At 55.4% G+C, this 20840-nt stretch overlaps 2 protein-coding genes across 10 annotated transcripts in view; both read right to left on the minus strand.

Annotated features, from left to right (window-relative positions):
- LOC126037972 (uncharacterized) overlaps positions 1–6713 on the minus strand; it is a 40329-nt gene extending 33616 nt beyond the window's left edge. The window contains exons 1-9 of the mRNA XM_049798950.1: positions 6456–6713; positions 4916–5317; positions 4691–4817; positions 4120–4233; positions 3381–3491; positions 3154–3273; positions 2292–3027; positions 611–731; positions 344–525 (exon numbers count right to left, since the gene is read on the minus strand). Of these exons, the coding sequence (XP_049654907.1) occupies positions 344–525; positions 611–731; positions 2292–3027; positions 3154–3273; positions 3381–3491; positions 4120–4233; positions 4691–4817; positions 4916–5317; positions 6456–6689 (2147 nt within the window). The 5' untranslated portion in view covers positions 6690–6713. The remainder of the gene's footprint in view (positions 1–343; positions 526–610; positions 732–2291; positions 3028–3153; positions 3274–3380; positions 3492–4119; positions 4234–4690; positions 4818–4915; positions 5318–6455) is intronic.
- A 4526-nt stretch (positions 6714–11239) lies between these two features.
- LOC126037610 (zinc finger protein 436-like) lies at positions 11240–20536 on the minus strand. Of its 9 annotated transcripts, none has more exons than XM_049798052.1 (6): positions 20500–20536; positions 19380–19470; positions 18820–19074; positions 17520–17640; positions 15522–15635; positions 11240–15298 (listed from the first exon to the last, which is right to left on the minus strand). In XM_049798052.1, exons 3-6 carry the CDS (start codon positions 19060–19062, stop codon positions 14766–14768), a joined length of 1011 nt encoding a protein of 336 aa, XP_049654009.1. In that variant the 5' UTR covers positions 19063–19074; positions 19380–19470; positions 20500–20536; the 3' UTR covers positions 11240–14765. The 9 variants fall into 9 exon arrangements, with proteins under 9 accessions (XP_049654009.1, XP_049654008.1, XP_049654003.1 ...); XM_049798051.1 differs by having other exon boundaries at positions 18820–19077; XM_049798046.1 differs by having other exon boundaries at positions 18820–19470.
- Positions 20537–20840: the final 304 nt, after the last annotated feature.

Raw genomic sequence — 20840 nt, forward strand, 5'->3', positions numbered from 1 at the left:
TGTGGTCCTTTCTCGGCCAGGAGCTGTGCCAGGTGCCGGCGGTGCTGTGCCAGGCCGGCGGTGACGCCCACCGCGACGCTTGGCAGGGGTGGCGAGCCGCCTGTGTCAGATACCTGAGGATTAATCCTGCCCTTGCGAAGGCAGCCTCTTGCAGGGCCGGGGAGGGGAGGCCATGTGCTTCCCTCCATCCTCCTCCTCCCCGGTCAACCCTGCAGGCAGGCAGCTGCCTGATCCCCCGGCACTGGGGCCGTGTGAGCTGCCGCTGCCCGTGGGGAGACCCAGCTCCTCTACCCTGCCTCCCCACAGCACCAGTCATGGGTCCTTTCTCCTCCTGGCTCCCCACGTAGCCTCGGGGAAGTCCCCAACCTTCCTCCGCCACCCCTCTCCCTCCTCGCTTGTGCCAACGCTGCTCGACTGCTGTGTCATGCTGCTAATTCGCCGCCTGCCCGTAGTTCCTCCCTGCTCAAATCCCCGGTGCTGCCGGCACGCTGCCGCCGCTCCGGCCTGCTCTGCTCCTGGGCTGCCCTGAGCCGGTCAGGGGGAGCATGCAGGCATGATGCAGCCTGCTGTGCTGTGATATGGGGTCGTTGGCAACAGAGCTTCACCCCACTCCTTCAGGGGAGCCCAGCACCTTGGCATCAAGGCTAGGGGTGGGAGAGGACTTGCAGCCTTCGGCTGTACTGTCCCTAGGGAGCTCCAGCCCCGCACATGCTGCCTTCTCCTCCTCAGGGCTACAGCACAGGTAAAAAGCCCCCCCTGGACTGATTGCCCCCCGCCTCGCAACCACAGTATGCGGGGGACCCACAGCCATGTCCCTGCTCGGTGGCAGCTCCTTTGCCACCCAGGCAGGACGGTGCAGCCACCCGGGGAGGGGGCAGTGGGGCAGCACCGCCAGTGCCAGCCGTGGGAGCAGCAGCCACGGGGCAAAGCGTCACGAGACGTGGCACTTGGTGGGTCACCGGCTCTGGTCATGGCCTCCCCCCCCCCCCTCCCCAGGTGACCGTGTCCCTTGGGGGGGACAGTGACACCCACCTTGGGTGCCTGGGGAAGAGGGCATGGGTGTCCACGGTTGTGGTTAAAAACTCCGTGTAAATGATTTATAGACTCAAATCAAGAGTAGGAGGGGCCAGGGATGTTTGGTGACGGTGGGCAGAAGTCGGAGGGGTTCAGCTGGTTAAAATGAAGGCGGGATACGCAGGACCACTGCCTGCTGCTGTGGCCGATGTGAGCAGGGCATTGCTGTCCGGTTATCTTTTACGAGATAGATAGTAAAATGATTTGCAGAGGGGTGTGCAGGTGCAGGGAAGTGGGTGCTGGGTCCGTGCCCCAGGGAGGGCTTGGCCACAGCCTGCAGCCCACGCGTATCAGGGAAAGGCAGGAAAAAATGCAAAAAGTTGGGAATCAGAGATGCTAGAAAGGATTTGACAAGGAGGGAGTCCCTGTGGGTGAGGGGAGAACCAGGACCCGCACTGCCCCAGGGAGCACGGCTGCGTCCTGGCAGCCCTTGCACACCCACGGCTGGTGTGCATGCACACGCACGCACACACGCATGCCCTGGAGCATCATTGCCTGTCCTTCCCTCTCCCTGCAAGGTTTCACCCGTGGGTTCAGCCGCTCCACGCTCTGGGGGTCTCTGCACAGCCCTGCCAGCACAAGACCACCGCAGCCAGTGACACCAGGAACACTGGCAGCCCCCGCACCCGTTTCTGCTGCCCCATGCTCTGCCATGATTCCGCCCCCCCTTGCCCATCTCTGACCTTGCGGGCACTGCCGGTGCCTTCCCGGGGTGCGGGACCACGGGGATGGGGCAGGAGTGTGGCTGCAGGACCCCGGGGGACACGGGGGACCCCGCAGGGCCGGGGGCGAAGGCGCTGCAGCCCAGCACGACTTTATTCTGCATCGCATCGTCCATACAAAACTACACCCCAAGCACTGTACAGAGCGGGACGGCGCGGGGCCGGGGGGCAGTAAAAATAAGCAGCGGGGGGCCGGGGAGCAGAGCGGCAGGCGGGGGCAGGGGGGGATGGCGGCAGGGGGACGCGGCGGGGGGCTGCTCCCCATCCCGTGCAGCAAGATTGTCTGGTGGGGGGGCGAGCATTGGGGGGCCGAAGAGTGTCCGTCCGTGGCGGGGGCCGGCCCCGGGTGGGGGGGACCTGTGGGAGCACGGCCCCCCCACAGGGGTCCCCCCGTGCCCCCCCCGCCTCGGCCGGGCGCCTGTATTTGGTAGGAAGCTGCGTGGCCGGCGCCTGCCCCCGTCCCGGGGGGGTGTCAGTCCGCGGCGGGGTGGCCCCTAGTCCCCGGGGGGCATGATGCCGGGGGTGGGCAGCGGGGGGGGTCCCGCTTCAGCCCCGTGGACCCGTTGGTGATCCTTGAGGGATTCCTTGTAGCGGAAGCTGCGGCCGCAGGCCGGGCACTGGTAGGGCCGCTCGCCGGTGTGGATGCGCTGGTGCTTGAGCAGGTTCTGCTTGCGGATGAAGCTCTTGCCGCAGGCGGCACAGGCGAAGGGCCGCTCGCCCGTGTGCAGCCGCTGGTGGTTCTGCAGGTGCTCCTTGCGGCTGTAGCACTTGCCGCACTCGGCGCACTTGTAGGGCCGCTCGCCGCGGTGGATCATCTGGTGCCGCACCAGCCCCGAGTGGCAGTTGAAGCTCTTGCCGCACTCGGCGCAAGGGTAGGGGCGCTCGGCCGCGTGGCTCCGCTGATGGATCCGCAGGCTCTTCTTCCCGCTGAAGCTCTTCCCGCACTCGGCGCAGCCATGCGGCCGCTCCTCGACGGGTCCCGGCGTCGCGGTGGGGACCCCCGCCGCCTCGGCCCCCGGCCCCGGCTCTGAGCCTGGAGCTTTGCCCAGTCTGTGCTGTGCCGGCAGGGCCACCGCCGCCGCCGCCGCCGTCACCGCTGCCTGTCCCTCGGGGTTCCCGAAGCCTGCGCCGGGGAATAGCAGCTCCCCGGAGCCGCCCGGCAAGCCCACCTCTTCGGGGGGCTCGGCGTGGGGGCACCGCTCCTCCGTCTTCACTAGCAGCCCCTCGCCAGCTACAGGGGAGGGAAAAGCTCTGGTCAGTGCCTGCCCGCGACACCGGGGATGTCCCCGAGCCACAGCCTAGCCTGCGTGGGTGCTCCCCTCGCCAGCCCCATGGGGCCAGGCTCAGCATCGCTCACCAGGACCGGGACCCGTCAGCATCTCCCTCTCCGGCAGCTCCCAGGGCTCACGGACACAGGGTTCTTCCTCCTGCTTGATCCACGACAAGAAGTCGTGTGCCGTGATCAGGGCATCCGCGCCTGCGGGGAAGGATGGGGACTCAGCCCAGCGGGGCCGCATCCTGCACTCCAAAAGGCAGCGGCTGCTGCTGGCATCAGGCAGCCGGTGGCTGCACGGCAGAGCTCACCTGCGCAGGGGTCTGCCGGCATCCCTCGCTCCTCTGCGAATTGCTGCTCCCCCACGAAGGCCACCTCCTGCTTGATGCGGGACAGGATGTCGGAGGTGGAGATCAGCGACTCTGTTCACAAAGAGAGAATTGGCTGGCGCCAGGATGCGGCCGCCCAATGTGACCCACAGCCAACACGCCTCGGGGTATGGGACCCCTGGGCTCCAGCCGCGCAGGACGTCCCCGTCCCACAGCAGTTATGGGGCATCAAACAGCCCTGGGGGAGCTGTGGGCACGGGTGACCGCGGCACGGCCCTTGGGGATGGGTGACCATGGCGCAGCTCATAGGGGTGGGTGACCCTGGGAAAGCCCATGGGGACGTGTGACAGCGGGACAGCCCTTGGGGACAGGTGACCATGGGAAAGCCCATGGGGATGGGTGACTCTGGCACAACATGTGGGGACAGATGACCGCGGCACAGCCTATGGGCTCTGACACATGGTGGTGGTGGGGGACACACGGATCTCCCAGTGACGGATGCCCAAGACCCCTGGCACATCACGTCATGAGGGATTTTTCCAGGATCACTCGCAGTGGCCCCTGGCTGTACAGTGGCGAGCAGTCTGGCCACAGCTGGAAAACTGGGCCCTGGGGGGCTGGGACATCCCTGGGACGAGCAGCGGGGTGGGGGAAACACGAGGGGGAAGGCAGCGGGGATGGGGGGACCCGGCACTGCCCTGGCTCCCGGCCGGTGCCTCACCCGCGCAGGTGTCCGGCGGCAGCTCCCTCTGCTCCAGCTCTCTCTGCTCGGGGACGCAGGGTCCCTCCCCGCGCTCGCTGCGGGGCTGCGCCTCGCTTCTGGAGAGGGCACCGTCTGCACGGGGAGACAGCGTGGCTGGCACCGGCGGCGGGGCTGCGCCCGCCCAACCCTCACCATCGCCAAGAGGTGGGGGGGACACGCGGGGGACGCACAGGGCTGCCAGGCACTGGCATCTCTCCTGGCGGAGAACCTGCCTAAATTTGGCAGGACCTCCGTGCCGGGAGGCCCGTGCAGTGTAGATGCTCAGGCCCTCAATTTTGGGGGACAAAGACCCGCTCCAGCTACCCGGCTGCCCCACGTGCCAGCACTGGCACGGCACAGCGCATCATCCCATCCCCATGCACACAGCACGAGCCGCAGAAGGTTCCCTCCGAAACGGGAGGTCCCGGAGCCACGGCGTGTGCCACCACTGACCGCTCGCGGGCGACCAGGGCACCCACGCCTGGGACTCTCCAGGGAGACACAGCCATCACCCCAGCGTGCCGGGAAAGGGGCGAAAAGGGATGTTTACCCAGGGAGATCAAAGACTCATAGTTCTCCTTCACCAGGTTATTGTACAGCTCTTTCTGCCACTCCTCCAAATTCTTCCACTCCTCCGCCGAGAAGTAGACAGCAATGTCAACAAACGTCACCGGCACCTGCGGCGACAAGCCCCCAGAAGCTCAGCGGCGCCCGCCCCCCAAGGGAGCCGAGGGTCCCCCCACCCGGCCCACAGCCCCCCCCCAGGAGCCGTTACCTTGGGGACCTCGCCCCGGGGGCCGGGGGGCAGCCGCAGCACCCAAAAATTCCTGTTCTTCAGCAGGTTCTCCACATTCTCCAGGCGCCGCTGGAGCAGCCCGTACTCCTGGATGAGGGTGCCTAGCACGGCCCACTTGCTCTCCAGCTGGTTCCCAAACTCCATGGTCGTCTTCTCGCAGTCCAGAAGCTTCTTCTCGGCCGTGCCGGACCGACCCTCCAGGCTGAGCAGGCGGGTGGCGAGGAGGTCGATCTTCCTCTCCATCGCCTGCACCGTGGCCACCACGGTCCAGAGCGAGGCCTCGGCGGAGTGGAGCTGCGCCTCCCGCACGTGCGCCCGCTCCGGCAGCAGCGGCGGCTGCAGCGGCATCAGGTGGGGGGCCTCCACGTTCCACTCCTGCACCTGGGCCGTGGGAAGGGTGCGGGTGGGAGGGGGCCCACGGTCACCCCCACCCCGGGTCATGCCCGGAGCCCCTGGCCCTGCAGCAGGCACCGCTCCCCCTCCGTTTTGGGGGCTTTTGGCCGCCGGTGCCCACCGCCGCCACCAGCACCGCGCCGAGGAACCCCCCCCCGCATGCGATGCCCACTGCCACCCTCACCCTGCCTGCCCGGGCTGTGGGAAGGGCCCTCCCCACCCCGGGCACCTTTGGGGTCCTGCCTGACAGCTGCTGCTATGCCCACCCCCTGCTAACGACTCGGCCGGGCAGGATTTGGCCCCCGGAGCGGTCGGTGCTGCCCAGGCGAGGACGGAGCTGCTGGGGCCCGCTCCGAGTTCCAGGAGGGGACAGGGCGGATAGATGCAGCAGGCCTGAGGGGATGGTGAGGGGCAGATGAGGCGGTGGGCAGGATGCATCCCCTCTCAGCCGGTGGGTTGGGGAGAGATTTCGGTGGGGTCAGCGGCCGGTCACTGTCCCCGTGGGACACCGGCCAGCTCCAGGCAGGTCACCCTGCTGTGCGGGCAGCTGCCAGACCTGCAGGGCAGCGGCCCCCCAGCCTGGCACCCCATACCCCCACCCCTTGCGGGGGCTTCCCCGTAGCCTGCCCAGGCAGGGACCCCCCCCGCACCGGGAGGAGGATGGGGCCGGGTGGGCAGGGAGCAGCCGGGTGGGGGGGGGGGGGCACGGTGCAGCCCGGGGACATCCCGGGGACACACGGGCATCCCCGGTCGGAGGCGCCCGGGGCATCCCGGGGCTGGAGCCTGCACGGAGCATCCCGGGAGCACGGGGACATCCCGGGTCGGAAAGCGCCCGGGGACATCCCGGGTCAGCGGTGCCCGGCCGCCGTCCGGGGGACACGGGGGGACGTCCCGGGGGCACCGGGGGCATCCCGGGTCGGGCCCCCGCGGGCAGCCCGGGGGTGGAGGGGCGCAGGGGGTCGCCGGGGCTCCCCGGGCTGGGGGGTGGTGGTGGTGGGGGGGGGGGGTGGGTCCCGGCCGGGGCGCCCGGGCCGGACCGGGGCGGCGGCGGGGCGGGCGGGGCGTCTCCGCCTCCGGTGCCGGTGGCGGTGCCGGTGCCGGTGCTCCCCCCCCGGGCCGCGCTTACCTGGGCGGGCGCCCATTCGGCCATGGCCCCGCGGTGCTGGGCCGGGCCCCGGCGGCTGGGGCCGGGCCGCGGCGGGGAGAGCGCGGAGCGGAGCGGGGCCGCGCTACCGCCCGCCGCCGCGCCGGGGCCGGGGCCGGTACCGGGGCCGGGGCCGGGACCGCTGTCGGTGCCTGCGCGCTGCGGGCCGGGCCCCGCCGCCCCGCCGAGGAGCCAGGGGCAGCCGGGGAATTGCATCCGCCTCCTCCGGGCGTCGCGGCGGCGGGCGGGGGGGAGCGGCGCCGAGCGCGGAGCACTGCCGCCTACCGGCACCGGCAGCCCCGGCCGCCCCGCCACCGGCACCGGCACCGGCACCGAGCCCCAGCACCGGTATCGGCATCGGTACCAGTATCAGCTCCGCATCAGCATCGGTACCGGTATCAGCGTCGGCACCGGTATCATCAGCGTCGGCACCGGTGTCGGCACCGGTATGGGCATCGGCACCAGCGCCGAGCCCGTGCACCGACGCCGGTGCTGACACCGGCATCACCATCGGCACCGGCATCACCGCTGGTACCAGCACCAAGCGCCGGTATCAGCATCGGCACTGGTGTCGGCACCGGTATGGGTATCGGCACCAGTGCCGAGCCTGGGCACCGACGCTGGTGCTGACACCGGCACCAAGCCCCGGCACCAGCATCGGCCCCGGCTCCAGTATCAGCGCCAGCCCCGAGCCCAGTGGGTTCCCCCCAGGCCAAAGCCCCCGCTCAGCCGGGCACCCCATCCCTGCCGGCACCCCGGGGTCTCAGCCCCACAGGTGGCAGGTTGGGGCTGGGGAAGGGGGTGTCTCTCCCTGACCCCCCTCCCAGGCTGTGCTGCTGGGACCCCCCTTCTCCCTCCAGCAAACACCCGGTGGTACCAGAGGTCCGTGAACCCAGGGCCATGGGGTGAGCACCCTGGCCACCCACACTGGGACCCCCATCCCAGCCAGAGGTGGAGAGGGGACTCACATGTGGGGATGCACTCGGTTTGGGGGGACCCCAGGTTTGGGGACCTCCCGCGCCCTCACCTCAACCCTGGGACGCTTTGGTCTAACAGGACCAGGGCCTGGTGCTGGTGGGAGACCAGGGAAAAGCATTATGGTCCTGCTGTCACGGAAACCTCCTGGGAAAAGCTCCTCCGGCAGCTGGGTGCCCCATGGTCCGTATGGGTGGGCCATGGTGGGGGGGGTCCCCTCTGCAGGACATGGACTGGGACAGGCCCAGCCTCCGGGCAGAGAGGGTGGTGGGACGAGAAGGGTTAACGGACTGAGCAGGCATCACAGGAGGCTGAGCAGCCATTTCGCTTGAGGTTGTGATCCCTCCTGCATCCCTTCCAGCGCTGCATCCCCCAGCTGGGACACCCTCGTCCCCCTAAAACACGCCGTCCCCCTGCCCCACGGTGCAGCGCCCCGGGGGCTCCCACAGCCAGAGCCCTCCCGGCACCCAGGGCCCAGCTGGGGCAGCTGGCACCCACTGGTGCCCGGGGCAGGAGGAGGGCTCTCCGGCTCCTGCCCTGGGCTGGGGGACGAGGGTGTCCCCTGGGATCGGGGGTCCAGACTCAGCCCAAGGTGTGAGCTGTTGGGCAGCTGGTGATGCTCCATGGGGGCTGGGGAGCTCCCAAAACTGGGGGATGCAGGACAGGGAGCCCAAAGGGAACCTCTGAAAGCAGCTTTAGGGGAGCTCGTTCTCTCTCCCAATTAAGGGGAAGGGGTGGGAAATGATGGTCTTCGACAAACTAAAAAAACCAAACCAAACACCTCAGGTGTGCAGAGCTGCCACCCGTCCAGCACTGCCCTCTCCACCCCGGTCCCAGAGGCACCGGGATTCACCTGCATCCCCTTGCCTGGCCCTCGGTACGCAGCACCTCCGGCACAGCCGCCGGCAACCAGGAGGGCTCCAGGGGACAGCGTTTGGCAATGGGGACCAGCAGACAGCCACGGCAGAGTCACGGAAGCCCCATTTCTTTGGGAAACCAGCAAATAATGGCAGTTTACTGTTTGGTGGGTTTTTTTATCTCCCCACCATCCCCTCACAGCCAGCAGCTCCGGGTGGGAAGGAACCAGCTCCTGCCGAAGGGCACGGCTGTCCCTGCCGGGTGGGGACGGGGACCGGCTGCTCTCCCATCTTCTCACCAGCTCCAGGCAGCAGGTCCTTGTTCACAGGGAGCGGGCACACACCGGGGCTGGTGATGAATGATGCAAACCTGATGCCTGGATGTACAGGAGACAACAGGGACCATGAGGTCACCATTGCCGGCAGCGGTTTTGGATACCTGGCAGCTACCAAACCAAGGCCCTTTGGCTGTATGCAGCAGAGTAAAATGGAACCCACCAAAATCCGTGTCTCCATAAAACCTGCTTCAGGCCGTTCGGCGTCGGCGACCCTCGGAGACCAGGGTATGAAACCAAGTCCTTTTGGTGATGGGTGAGAGGAAGGACCCGCTGTGTCCCTCTCCGCTCGCAGCAGGTTTGTCTCTCTTGCATCTGCTCCGAGTTTCCCCTGCCGTGTTTAAGGACACCCACCAGGTAAGGCAAAAAGGCTCCCTGGACCCCACAGAAGGACAGTGCAGGAGGGCTGGGGCACCCAGCACCCCTCGCCCAGGGCAGTGATCCCCTCATTGTAGCCTCTCCTCCCGCAAGACCTCTCGCTGGCACATGGTTTTGGTGAGATTTGAGGTTACAGTTGCTCCTGCGCTCTATAAAACTGCAGGTTAAATCAAGAGCCAAGCAGCAGCAGGCAGCGCTGCCCGTGATGGCTCACCCAGGTCAGAGAATCCCTGTGCCCAGAGCCGGTGCTGAGCCGGTGCTCATCTGCTGCTGGAGTGGACCGAGAGTTCCTGTGCTGGGGACACTGGGAAGCAATGTAAAATACCTGCTGGGACCTGGGGGTTTCTCTTCCTCGGCTGGTGTTAGCTTAGGCAGCGTTTGTTTGCTTTATCCCTGAGATTTTTCAAATGTCTCTTACCACGCAGGTAATATTTTCCCAGGAATGCCAAGCACCCCTGGGGGAAGCTTTGATCACCCAGGACAGCATTTGCTCAAGACCCTGCTCTTTGCAGGGAACTAAAAGCATGGTGCGACGCAGCGGCTTTGCCCCTTCAGGAGGAGTGAAGGGTGCTGGAGCGAGGAGTATCCCGCGGGATCCAGACATCTGGCAACAGAGGAATCATCCCTCCTGCGTGGACTGAGCTGCAGTCTGGCCCAGGAGGATGCATCCTCTCCTGCCGGGGCTCTGAGGGCTGAGAATGGTGCAGGACGCCCGGGCTGTGACGCCACATTCCACGCCAGAGCGTGCCGAGTGTCTCCAGGATTGGGTGAGTTTTGCCCATTTCGGGGTTGACAGCTGAAGAGCCGCCTGCTTGCCACCATGGACCCAGGGCTCCCTCGAGGTGGACGCTGCACCCACACAGCCCGTACATGCCGCCACTCGCTCCCCGCATCCTCTCCCCCACGTCCCTCCGCAGGCACCTGAAAGGTCCCACAAGGACCCAACTCCACAAGACCAGTGGCAGCAGGTCAGGTCCAAGATTGAGCTGGGCTCAGACCTGGCCCAGGAGCAGCTCAGGCTTCGCCTTGGAAGGGCCTAAGACCGCACCGAGGGTGCGGGACTGATGTTGAAGCCTCTCCACCACCCTGCAGCTCAGGGGCATCCCAAGCCAGAAGTGGCATCTCTATATTTAAGAGTTTCTTCCCGTTTTTTTCCTTTTGGGAATTTATCCAGCCGATTCTGAACCAGCGTAAAGTCCCTGCACCTGCAGCATCTTGCTGCACAGATGTCACCAGCGTAACTAACCGCTGCTTAAAGAACCACTGCTTTCCCTTTGCTTTCAACCCAATGCTTACTGGTTTCACTTGATGTCTCCCCAGCAACTTCTGTGAAACCATTTCCAGTTCTGCTTCTAAACTGGGGCAACGGGAAGTGCCTGGGGTATGCAATGCATGGGCACAGCCTGGATCTGTTTGGGATGGGATATGATAAAAAGGAGGAAAGAAAAAAGGAGGAAAGAAAAAAGGAGGAAAGAAAAAAGGAGGAAAGAAAAAAGGAGGAAAGAAAAAAGGAGGAAAGAAAAAAGGAGGAAAGAAAAAAGGAGGAAAGAAAAAAGGAGGAAAGAAAAAAGGAGGAAAGAAAAAAGGAGGAAAGAAAAAAGGAGGAAAGAAAAAAGGAGGAAAGAAAAAAGGAGGAAAGAAAAAAGGAGGAAAGAAAAAAGGAGGAAAGAAAAAAGGAGGAAAGAAAAAAGGAGGAAAGAAAAAAGGAGGAAAGAAAAAAGGAGGAAAGAAAAAAGGAGGAAAGAAAAAAGGAGGAAAGAAAAAAGGAGGAAAGAAAAAAGGAGGAAAGAAAAAAGGAGGAAAGAAAAAAGGAGGAAAGAAAAAAGGAGGAAAGAAAAAAGGAGGAAAGAAAAAAGGAGGAAAGAAAAAAGGAGGAAAGAAAAAAGGAGGAAAGAAAAAAGGAGGAAAGAAAAAAGGAGGAAAGAAAAAAGGAGGAAAGAAAAAAGGAGGAAAGAAAAAAGGAGGAAAGAAAAAAGGAGGAAAGAAAAAAGGAGGAAAGAAAAAAGGAGGAAAGAAAAAAGGAGGAAAGAAAAAAGGAGGAAAGAAAAATTATGCATCATAAACATGATAAGGCCAAACCCATGCAAAAGCAGATGGAGTTTTCTGGGAAAGGGCTTCTTTTTTTGACTGCTTTTACTAAAAAGCCACATCAATAAGGGAAGACAATCTCCGCCCAGAAAGTGCTTGTACAAGACCTCAGTTGCTGTAGTTTTGTGTTTATTTGCATCACGGCAGCACCGGCAGCTCACAAGGCACCAATCGAACATGCAAGATGAGACCCTTCATCTGAAGGATGAGAGAGACAAGTACAGAGAAACTTTAAAAAGAAATAATCTTTTATCAACATTAATCATGAAATGCCAGACCTCTCAATTTGCAAATTGCAGAGAAGAGAAAGGGAGAGGACACTTCAGACGGCAATCCATAAAGCCTAATTAAAAGAGAAAGGGCAGAAAAGCCTCACATGCCACATCCTGACCTTGTTTCTACCGCTTAGAGAATGTAGGGGCTCTTAAGACTAAAAATGCTTTATTCTCAGACATGTTTCTGTTACTGCTGCTCCTGACAAGGTGGTACATGGCAGGGCGAGTTTAACACTTGCAGATTAAACATGACCTAAAGCTTTTTAAAAATAAATAAATAAATGTGTTGGAAATTCTCTTTAAAGAAAACCTATCTTGCTAAAGATCTGGCTTTTTTCCTTTGCACAAACCAAAGATTTTATGCAGTTGTTTGCATTTCCCAATGCGGGAACATTATTTCTCAAGGCAAGCACACGGATTCTCCGCTTAAGTCTTACTAAATAACATTGTCCGTGAAAAACTCTTACTCTCCCTGCACAAAAGAACTGAATTTTAGAGAGGAATTCAGAGAATCTCACAATTCCCATGCACATCCCTGGGAAAAGACTTGGGCAAGGAATGGCCAGTTTCTACAACCCTTCTACTTGTTACCCACCTCAACGTCCCAAGTACCCCAGCAGATACCAAGTGACAGAGTTACCCAATTTTTACCTCACTTCAGTCATGTTTCTCCTGTTCTCCCTTAGCCTGAGCTTTGGACTGGAATAACTGTTTTATCTTGCTGTGATTTCTGATGCTTACCTTACGCTACTTCTTTTTTCTCTTTTCTTTTTAAATTTAAGTAGCACATTCATCGTGCAGGTTATTTAGGTATGGTGACAAGGGGGACAATGCTGCATCAGAATACAAGATACCTGATGAGATGCCCTGCCCAGTAAAAGGGGACCCACAGGAAGGCATCATACCTCTCAGGTCTTCTTGAAAACGGGCTGCTTTGCTCTACAGTGAATTGCTCCTTGGATATAGAAGGAACAGAAACACCCCCAGTAACCTCTGTGCATTAATGTTTCACATCCCTTACCACCAGACATAAATCTTTAATGTTTTACGTTTTAGTGTTATTTTTCCATGGAGACTAGAAACACAATGTTTAAATACAGGTTCAGAAATAACTATTTTTGAACTTTATAACAGTGTAACAGCAATATGTAGAGGGAACAATTACTCTCACCTATAAACTATTTGTTTAATCATTCTGGGCTAAGCCAAGGCTCAATCAAGGCAAAATTCCTACCAGCATTAGTGGAACAGGAAGGAGGGTCTATATTAAAAACAAAACCAACAAAGCTTATCTTTTTTTTAAGCTGGATTAACATCTCTGCACTCTTTAAGCAGAGAACACCTCACCAAGCCGGTGCAGTGAGATGCCGTAAGAAGTTGCATTTCTTCCCGCGTGTGCTCTGACTTTCAGGTGAGAGGGTCAGGATGTTGGGAGAAATCCACCTGTCACACCAGAGCCCTTCTGCTTAGAGGCAAAAGAAAACTGACGCAAAAGTTTTCACCAAATCATAGACACAGCATCTCTTCTTGGTTCTTCTGTCACTTATTTCTCAGGACACGAGTCATTTCAGTAGGGTCTGACTCTGGATTTCCCCTGCACATCTGAACTTTTACTGTAAAAACAGGACCACTGAATATGCATTACAGCAATCACAACTCCTGTAGCTGTTCACCCTCACCATGCCCTCTGCTAACCTGAGGAGCTAGCCCTTCGATGATTCTCACGTGGGAGACACCTAGTTTTATTACTGAACTACTTCCAACATTTTTGCTTAATTTTGTTGTTTAAGCTTCACTCAGCATTTTCAGCAAGTGAAATGCTACACACTGTCGTCATTTTGGGTAGCTACACTGCCTGCGTGGCTTTCCATCTCTAAGTCCATTTAATCTTTGTCTCCATTTAAACGCCTAAACAAGGTGATTATTTGTGTTTCAGTGCAAACAAAATCTCAGATTTAAGCGACCGCTGCTGCCTGGTCGGATGCTCCTTAGCTCTGTGCTTGCAAGTGGGGGAAGGAGGCAGAGCTTCCTACGCGAGGTCTTTCATCCAAGATTTACTTTCAGCAGCTCCTGAATGAACCACCGCAGGCGTGTGACCACACGCCAGACTCAGCCCCGCTATTCAAGTGTTCTTCGACTGTTTCACAGAGGGAACTGCAGTTTTGGTAGGATGGTGTTTTACAGGATTTGCTCCACAAGGAATCACCTTGCTCCAAAGAATCCTCATTCAGGAGCACACAGCGTACTTGTGACCACAAAGGCATTAAGCTGCATGGGAGAAGAATAAAACAAAAGCTGTCCCCAGGTCAATTATGAGAAAGAAATAATGAAAAGCCAGGGATAAAAGAGTTTTCTGGACATTACTGCCATATTTGGGACAGGCAGGGATCCCTTGGGGCCAAGTGTATTCCCCCAATCCCTTTCAGAATTTATCAAACTCCACCACGGCACCAGATTTTTCTTGCTCTACTTCTCCTCCCAGGAAGCTGAGGACATTGACTTCACTCATGGGCTCACTGAAAAGCAGGCGCTTGAACAGGAGGCAACACAATTTTTTTAATCTTTGCACTCAACTGGAATAAGCAAAAACGCTGAGTATCACCAGCCTGTGGAGAGAAGATGCGTGATCTATAAATGCTGTCTCTGCAGGACTCCCCTCCTGTCTGCTGATCTTGTCCCTGCAGCTGAAGCCACTGCTTTCTTTTTAGCTTATAATGTTACCTATACCTTGCACATATGTTAAGAATACACCCAAGCTCTTTTTCAGAGTCTCAGAAATTAAACCTCCAGTAAATAGATGTTTGAGGCAACTGCTTCTGGTCATTATTTCCATGTGACAGCGCTTTCACTGCCACCACTGCTGTCCTATGACTGTAACTGCTGAACTAACTTTTTTTGTTGCTATTTTTACATCAAACCCAACCATTCACCTTAACCTACACTCTTAGAAGCTCCATTTCCTGCTTATAGCTCTGTGGACAATCCTGTTCTGATCATTACATTTCCTCAGTTTTCTCATACCTGAAGAACTTCCAGCATTTTTCTGCATTAATACAGACATTCTCTAGCATGTGCTGTCCCGTGTGCCAGAAGAGTTTTTTAATAATGCTTTTCATACAGTCAGCACTGCTCTATAGAACTCCTCCTCCCAGATATGAATCATCTAGCCTCTAATTAAAATCAGGTCCTAATCAATGACTGTTAGGCCGGCACCAACCAGATGCCTTTCATGCCTGAATTTGATTCAGTTTAGTAAAACTGCCTTATCCTAAAGCTTCTCCTATAATCAATATATGACTGTAAGCCATCATCTCCGGATGGACAGGGATTTTTTGATAACTGAATGGAAAAAATCTATCCCAGGAATGCTTTTTGGCATACCAATTACATGTACATGTTATGAGTTCGTAAGTGATTAGTGAGTCTTGGTTTTTCCATAAAACTTTTTTCACATTCTGTACACTTGTAAGGCCTCTCACCTGTGTGAGTTCTCTGGTGGCGAATCAAGTCTGCATGGCGACCAAAGTTTCTACCGCAGTCTGTGCAGATGTATGATGATACCTGATTCTTTTTAGTGTGAATTTGCTTATGTTTTAGAAGTCCAATTTTCAATTTAAAAGTCTTCTGACACTCTGTACACAGATACAGCCTTTCTCCTGTATGGGTTTGCTGATAAAAAAAAATCTCTTTGAATTCATTAGGTTCTCCTTCCTCAAAAGAGCTGTTACCTCTTCTGGTTCCCGTTGGAATTGCCTGATGTGTTGCTGAATTCTGATGACTCTCAGATGGTACCCCCTTGTCCGAAATTTGGCAAGTCAGGTCTCGGGATCCTCCTGAGAATGATCCATGCAGCTCTGTATTTTCTGTACTCTTAGTGTGACTCTGCAACTTGGATCTGATCACAGTACCACCACAGCCTGGACAGAAAGATTCCAAACATTCCCTTTACTGACATGGTACAACATAAACCTCCAAAGAAAAACAATTCCTGATTCGCCATGGTTATATCCAGACAAAGAAAAGGTTTTGGGTAAAAAAGCAGGGGTGCACTAGAATACCCCCTCCCTCTAATCCTACAAGCCCATGCAGTTTCAATGTGTTGCCAGTTTAATTTCTGATGAGTCTCAGGCTACCACACACCTGCGCCAAGACTTGCAGGAATCGCCTTTTCCTCAAAATCTTGCTGATCCTTGACATGCAGCACTTCTTTTGGCTGGATATTGCTTTTGGGAACAGCATAGTCTGCACAAGGAACTGAACATGGAAATGATGGTTATTATTTTCCTCGGATTTTTTTCCCATTATTACAAAGATATTTCCTAACCTACTTAGGCAGACAAAGGATGTGTTGCAGAAAGACCTGTCCTGAAGATAGCTTTTTGTCAGCCTGTTCACTTTAAGTCTCTGAGCCCTGTAGTTCACTTATGCCCTTGTTTTGTAAGATGACTCATTTTTGTTAATTTACATGAAGAATACTGCCTTTTGCTTTCTCAAAGAACAACATTTTTCTAGTTGTTCCTAGAACTATAAGAAAAGACTTTGTGATGCTGTTTTCTAGCAAATACCTGCATAACCCACTGTCTAAAAGCAGGTCTCTTTTATTCCAGGGAAAGGTCTGATGAGGAGGTGACAGCAAATGCAGCTGCTCTGGCATCTAGAGACGGTGGCTGCAAAGCAGACAAGCAATATTTGTCTTCCAATTTTTTTAAATATTCCAGAAATTATATCCAAAAGGTTGAAAAGTTAAATGTTCAAAAGTGGAAGGTCTCGAATTGATTGCAGCCTAATTCAGCCGTCTGGTGCTGTATGTTATGATTCAGTCCTGACTGGCTTTCTGATACATGAACTTATTTTCCCCCAGCTAATCCCTCCTCATGCAATGCACAGCACATACTTTTTTAACAGATCAGAGCTGTACAAAAAATAGAGGCAGCTGTCTGCAGACTCTAGCTTTTCTACTGTAAAAAAAAATAGAAGACATGTAAAGAATAAAAAAAAAGTGGAATTACACTGCCTCATTATTTCATTTAATTTCAAATTTGAAAGTGATCAGTAGCAACAGAATGAGGTTAGGCTAAATCAGCGTTTCTTAAACAGAACTGCAGAGTGTTAGAAAGCACAAATTAGAGTATGTGACAACTGAGGCTCCTGGGGTTCACAGCGCTTCTGTTCCTCCAGTCCAGAGGACAAGTAAAGGCACTTTTAGCCCCTAATTGCCATAGGTTCTTCTTCTATTAATCCAAGGAATCACCTGAAAGCCAAGGAGCCAGTGGAAGCTCTTACCTTCACATTTAAAAAAAAACCCCAAAACAACAAAAAACCCCTTCAAACAAATGTGTAGTTGGGCACTTAAAACCAACCAGCAAGACTAAATTTTCCAGAGCATCATTTCTGTTATTTAACATTTCTGCATCAAAATAGTTCAACACTCTTTACTGAATCACAAAAACCAACACATACATTCAGGATTTGGGGATAATGAAAATACTCACAACTAGAATCCTAGAATGGTTTGGGCTGGAAGGGACCTTAAGGATCACCTAGTTCCAACCCCCCTGCCATGGGCAGGGACACCTTCCACTAGACCAGGTTGCTCAAAGCCCTGTCCAACCTGGCCTTGAACACCTCCAACGATGGGGCATCCACAACTTCTCTAGGCAACCTGCTCCAGTATCAAACTTAACTATAATTAACAAGTCCACAGGATTCACAATACCGTACATCACTGCAGCTCCTTAGCCTGTGCATCTAAACCTTTTACACACTCCTTTGTTCTTGTTTTAGTTAGCACATGCATTACTGGGGCACCATCAGAGATCCTAAACCCCTCTGTCAGGGAGAGCCTTTCACTCTCCATTATTCTACCTGTATCACGCAGACAAGATATCACCTACATGCACAGCTTGAATATCTGACATCAGCAAGAGCGCAGGGAGGCAGCAGCATTGAAGCTTTAGAGAAGTGACTGTCCTTCAGTCTTTAAAGGAAAGATTGTGGAGCTTATTGTCTCTCACGAAGATTCAGAAGTATCTGAAGATTAATCCACTAGAAATCAAGGGATTTGGGGAGGGACTGTTAGAGAAACAGCACAGAAACAGCACAGATCTGTTAGCCTTCAGTGAGAAAGGGAAAACTAACCTTTACCCAATGTGGTTAAAGATGCATAATTCTCCTTTATCACTTTCTTGCAAAGTTCTTTCTGCCAGTCTTCCAAGTCCTTCCCCTCCCGTGCTGCAGCATTATCAAATGTCCCAGGGACCTAAAACAAAGTGTTCAATAGTCAGCACCATTGGAGAGTTGTACATACTCGAAAGTCCGCTTTTTCAACCAGTATTAAACAAGCAGTCACTGGCCAACTGTTTCTAGCAATGCCCATGTTACATACAACCAGCATACTAAGGACTTTGTATATAAATCTTCTACTGTATGTAGCTCAGAATGAGTAAAATTACTTAAAAATTATGTGACTCAACTGAAACAATGACTTTTTAGAACAACTGAGTCAAAAATCAGAGCAGTAAAAGAAATCTGTGGTCACCATCGATACCCAGCCCCATCAAGGAATTTGGCTCCTCCTTTCACTGAAAACCAGAAAATAGTCTGGAGTGCATTTTAAATAAGCCCTGAGGCAGTGCCACAGTCTGTCAGATCTAGCTGTGAGAGTTCTTCCCTAATAATAGAAGTTAACACAAACAAAAAGTCAAGCCCTACAAATACTGAGAGATGAATGCTGCATTTTTTGCAATGTATATGTCCATACTTTGTATCTGTACTTTATATCTACAGAGTACCACGTTTGTACGTGCTTGCCTTTGAATATGTTTTAATTTGCCTTGCAATCTAATGCACATCTCACTGGTTCAGACATTTTGCAGCTTGCATCATGTATAAACTCAATTGTACAAATCTGCTGCCAAGAGAAATAATTAAGTTTCATTAATTTGTCACTAGATGGAATCACAATCCAAATTAAATACACAGGGGAGAAGGCTGAGCAGAAGTTAAGCCTTTGTCTCAGCCCCAAACACCCACGCCATGGGCACTGTGCCACCAACATATCATCTCAGTGACTCTGAAGGAAATTTTTTCAAGCATGAGGACTGTCATGTACAAATACAGGTCTGCAGGGAGTTAATCCATTTTACAGCATGAATGGGGACTGCATTTCCAACAAACAGATTTTCTCCCTAACATCTAGGCACAAAATTGGAATTCAAGCACAAAGAGCACCAAAATGCCTTTATTTCCCCAGTCACCAACCTCCCAATGCCACCTCCACACTCTGCAGTGTCAGAGAGAAAAACGAAACCCGCTGCGTCACTGTAACCTTTTACTGCCATGTAGTATGTTTCACCTACTGCTGCTTCCTTAAGTCCTTTACATGCAAATGTTCCTTTAATTTAAGGGAAGTAAATACAGTAGCAAACATCTTAATTACCCTCGAGTGCTCAGGGTTCCGGATTCGTTTTCGAGTTTTATTATTTATCCCGCCACAGAAACTTTGGGGTGTGCCAACGAGCCAGTTTCCATCTTCCCCCAAAATGAATTTTTTGGGAACAGCTTCTTTCAGCAGACGTCTGTTTTTTCTAATTTTTAAGGGGTCAATTTCAAAAGAACTGTCCTCAAAATGCTTCGAACACAGTCGCTGATGCTTGGACGGTGTTCCCATGTCCCGGCCCATGTTCTGGATCCACTGCTTCAAGAGAGGTTTATTTTGTAAAGGAAAGCCATAGAAAGTAACGGTACTGTTCTTGTACACCCCGCTGGTGGCATTTTGGCAGTTCAGCGCCGAGCAATAAACCATCGTAAAATGGGAAGCAGGAACAAATCAAGAAATAATGTGCCAGGAGGAGGGTTTAAAGAGTTTCTAATCAACTTTAGTATTAAATGGGCCTAAATGTCTCAAGACAAAACATGTTTTTGAAAGACAGAGAGAGCTGAGGTCACGAAGAAGTGAAACACGGTGCTGAATTTCACTGCTAGAGACACAGAGCTCACCACAGCTGAAGCCTGCAGCACACGGAGTGGAGGAGCCAGGTCCCCCTTTCACAGCACACAACTTCCCCGCTTCAAAGCAACAGCATACAATCTGGAAGGCAAAAATCTTTAAAATCAGCTTAATGGGCCATTACTATGCAAACTTACATTTAAAGTAATTTCCGCTATATACACATATATATACACTTCATTAATTTGTGTATCTGTGAGGAATCCTCCCACACTCCACAACAAAGCTTATTATACAGTTATTCAGAAGGCAGCAACAAAAGAGTGATAGCCAAATGACTTCCAGAAAATGAAGACTTGGGTTTATACGTGGGGTTTGAACAAGCACTCCCCCATCGTATTGGCCATGTGCTGGAGGAGGCGAGTCTCAGGGATGCCAGTCGGAGAGGAGATCCATGGAGAGGCACATTGAAAAGAGAAGAAAACCACAAAGAGGCACTGCTAGAAAGGGATGGTGATAGCAATCGTCAGGGCACGCACCCGCAAAAAGAACCCTGGAAGAGAAAGGGCTCTGGAGAGCACGTGGGGAAGATTTCTGGAAACAAGCATGACGCAGACCTAAGGCTTGCAACCGCTCTCACCATCACACTGCGCTTTTGGGAATGTTTATGGTTCACGACCCATTCTGGTATCGAACCAGGAGGAAATCGGGCACCTCTGCCCCAGGGTACTCTGCCAACGCGGAGACCTGCTGTGGACCCCACTCACTCCCCACTCCCACCCACCAGTGTCCGGCGGTGCAGGAGGAGGTCCTTACTTCCCCCAGGGCCGACCCCCGAGCTCTGTTAAGCTGATACTGGAGAAAAACCGGGCACCCCTCCCTCCACCCGAGAGCAGCGGCAGCCCTGCTGCCATCCCCTCCGCATCCCCCCAGTCCCTGCGCCTTACCCCCGGCAGCCCTCAGCCGCGGGACCGCGGGGCGAGGCAGGACCCGGCCCCACGTCCCGTAACGACGGGCCCCGGTGACCTGCACAGCCCGTTCCAGCGCCCGGGGAACCGCAGCGGGACACAGGCCCCTCCGGCGGCCCGGGGGACACGCCTGTATTCCCCGGGAGGCCCCGAGCCCCGCGGGACGGTCAGACCCTCCCCGCCCCCGGGGCCGCTCACCCACCACGCCGGGCCGCCATCTTCCTCCGTACTGCCCCACGCCACGCCCCTTCGCCCGGGCAACAGCCAATCGGGCGGGGCGCCGGCGGCCACGCGCCGCCAGCCCTGGGCGGGGCGGGCCGGACGATGTCCCCTCACTATTGGCCGGCCGCCGCTTGGCCCCCGCCCACCCGTTGGCGCGCGCGGCCCGGCGGCAGCCAGTCACCACGGGCACGTGCGGCGCGGCGGCCTCCAGCGAGAGGGTTGGGCAGACGCGTTCATTCCCATTGGCCAGCAAAAGGAAGCAACAAGACGCTGATTGGAAGAGGCGAGCGCCACCTCACGGGAAGGGAGGTGGGAGGCATT

The sequence above is a fragment of the Accipiter gentilis genome, chromosome 4 (genome assembly GCF_929443795.1).
Source record: "Accipiter gentilis chromosome 4, bAccGen1.1, whole genome shotgun sequence".
Taxonomy (NCBI): domain Eukaryota; kingdom Metazoa; phylum Chordata; class Aves; order Accipitriformes; family Accipitridae; genus Astur; species Astur gentilis.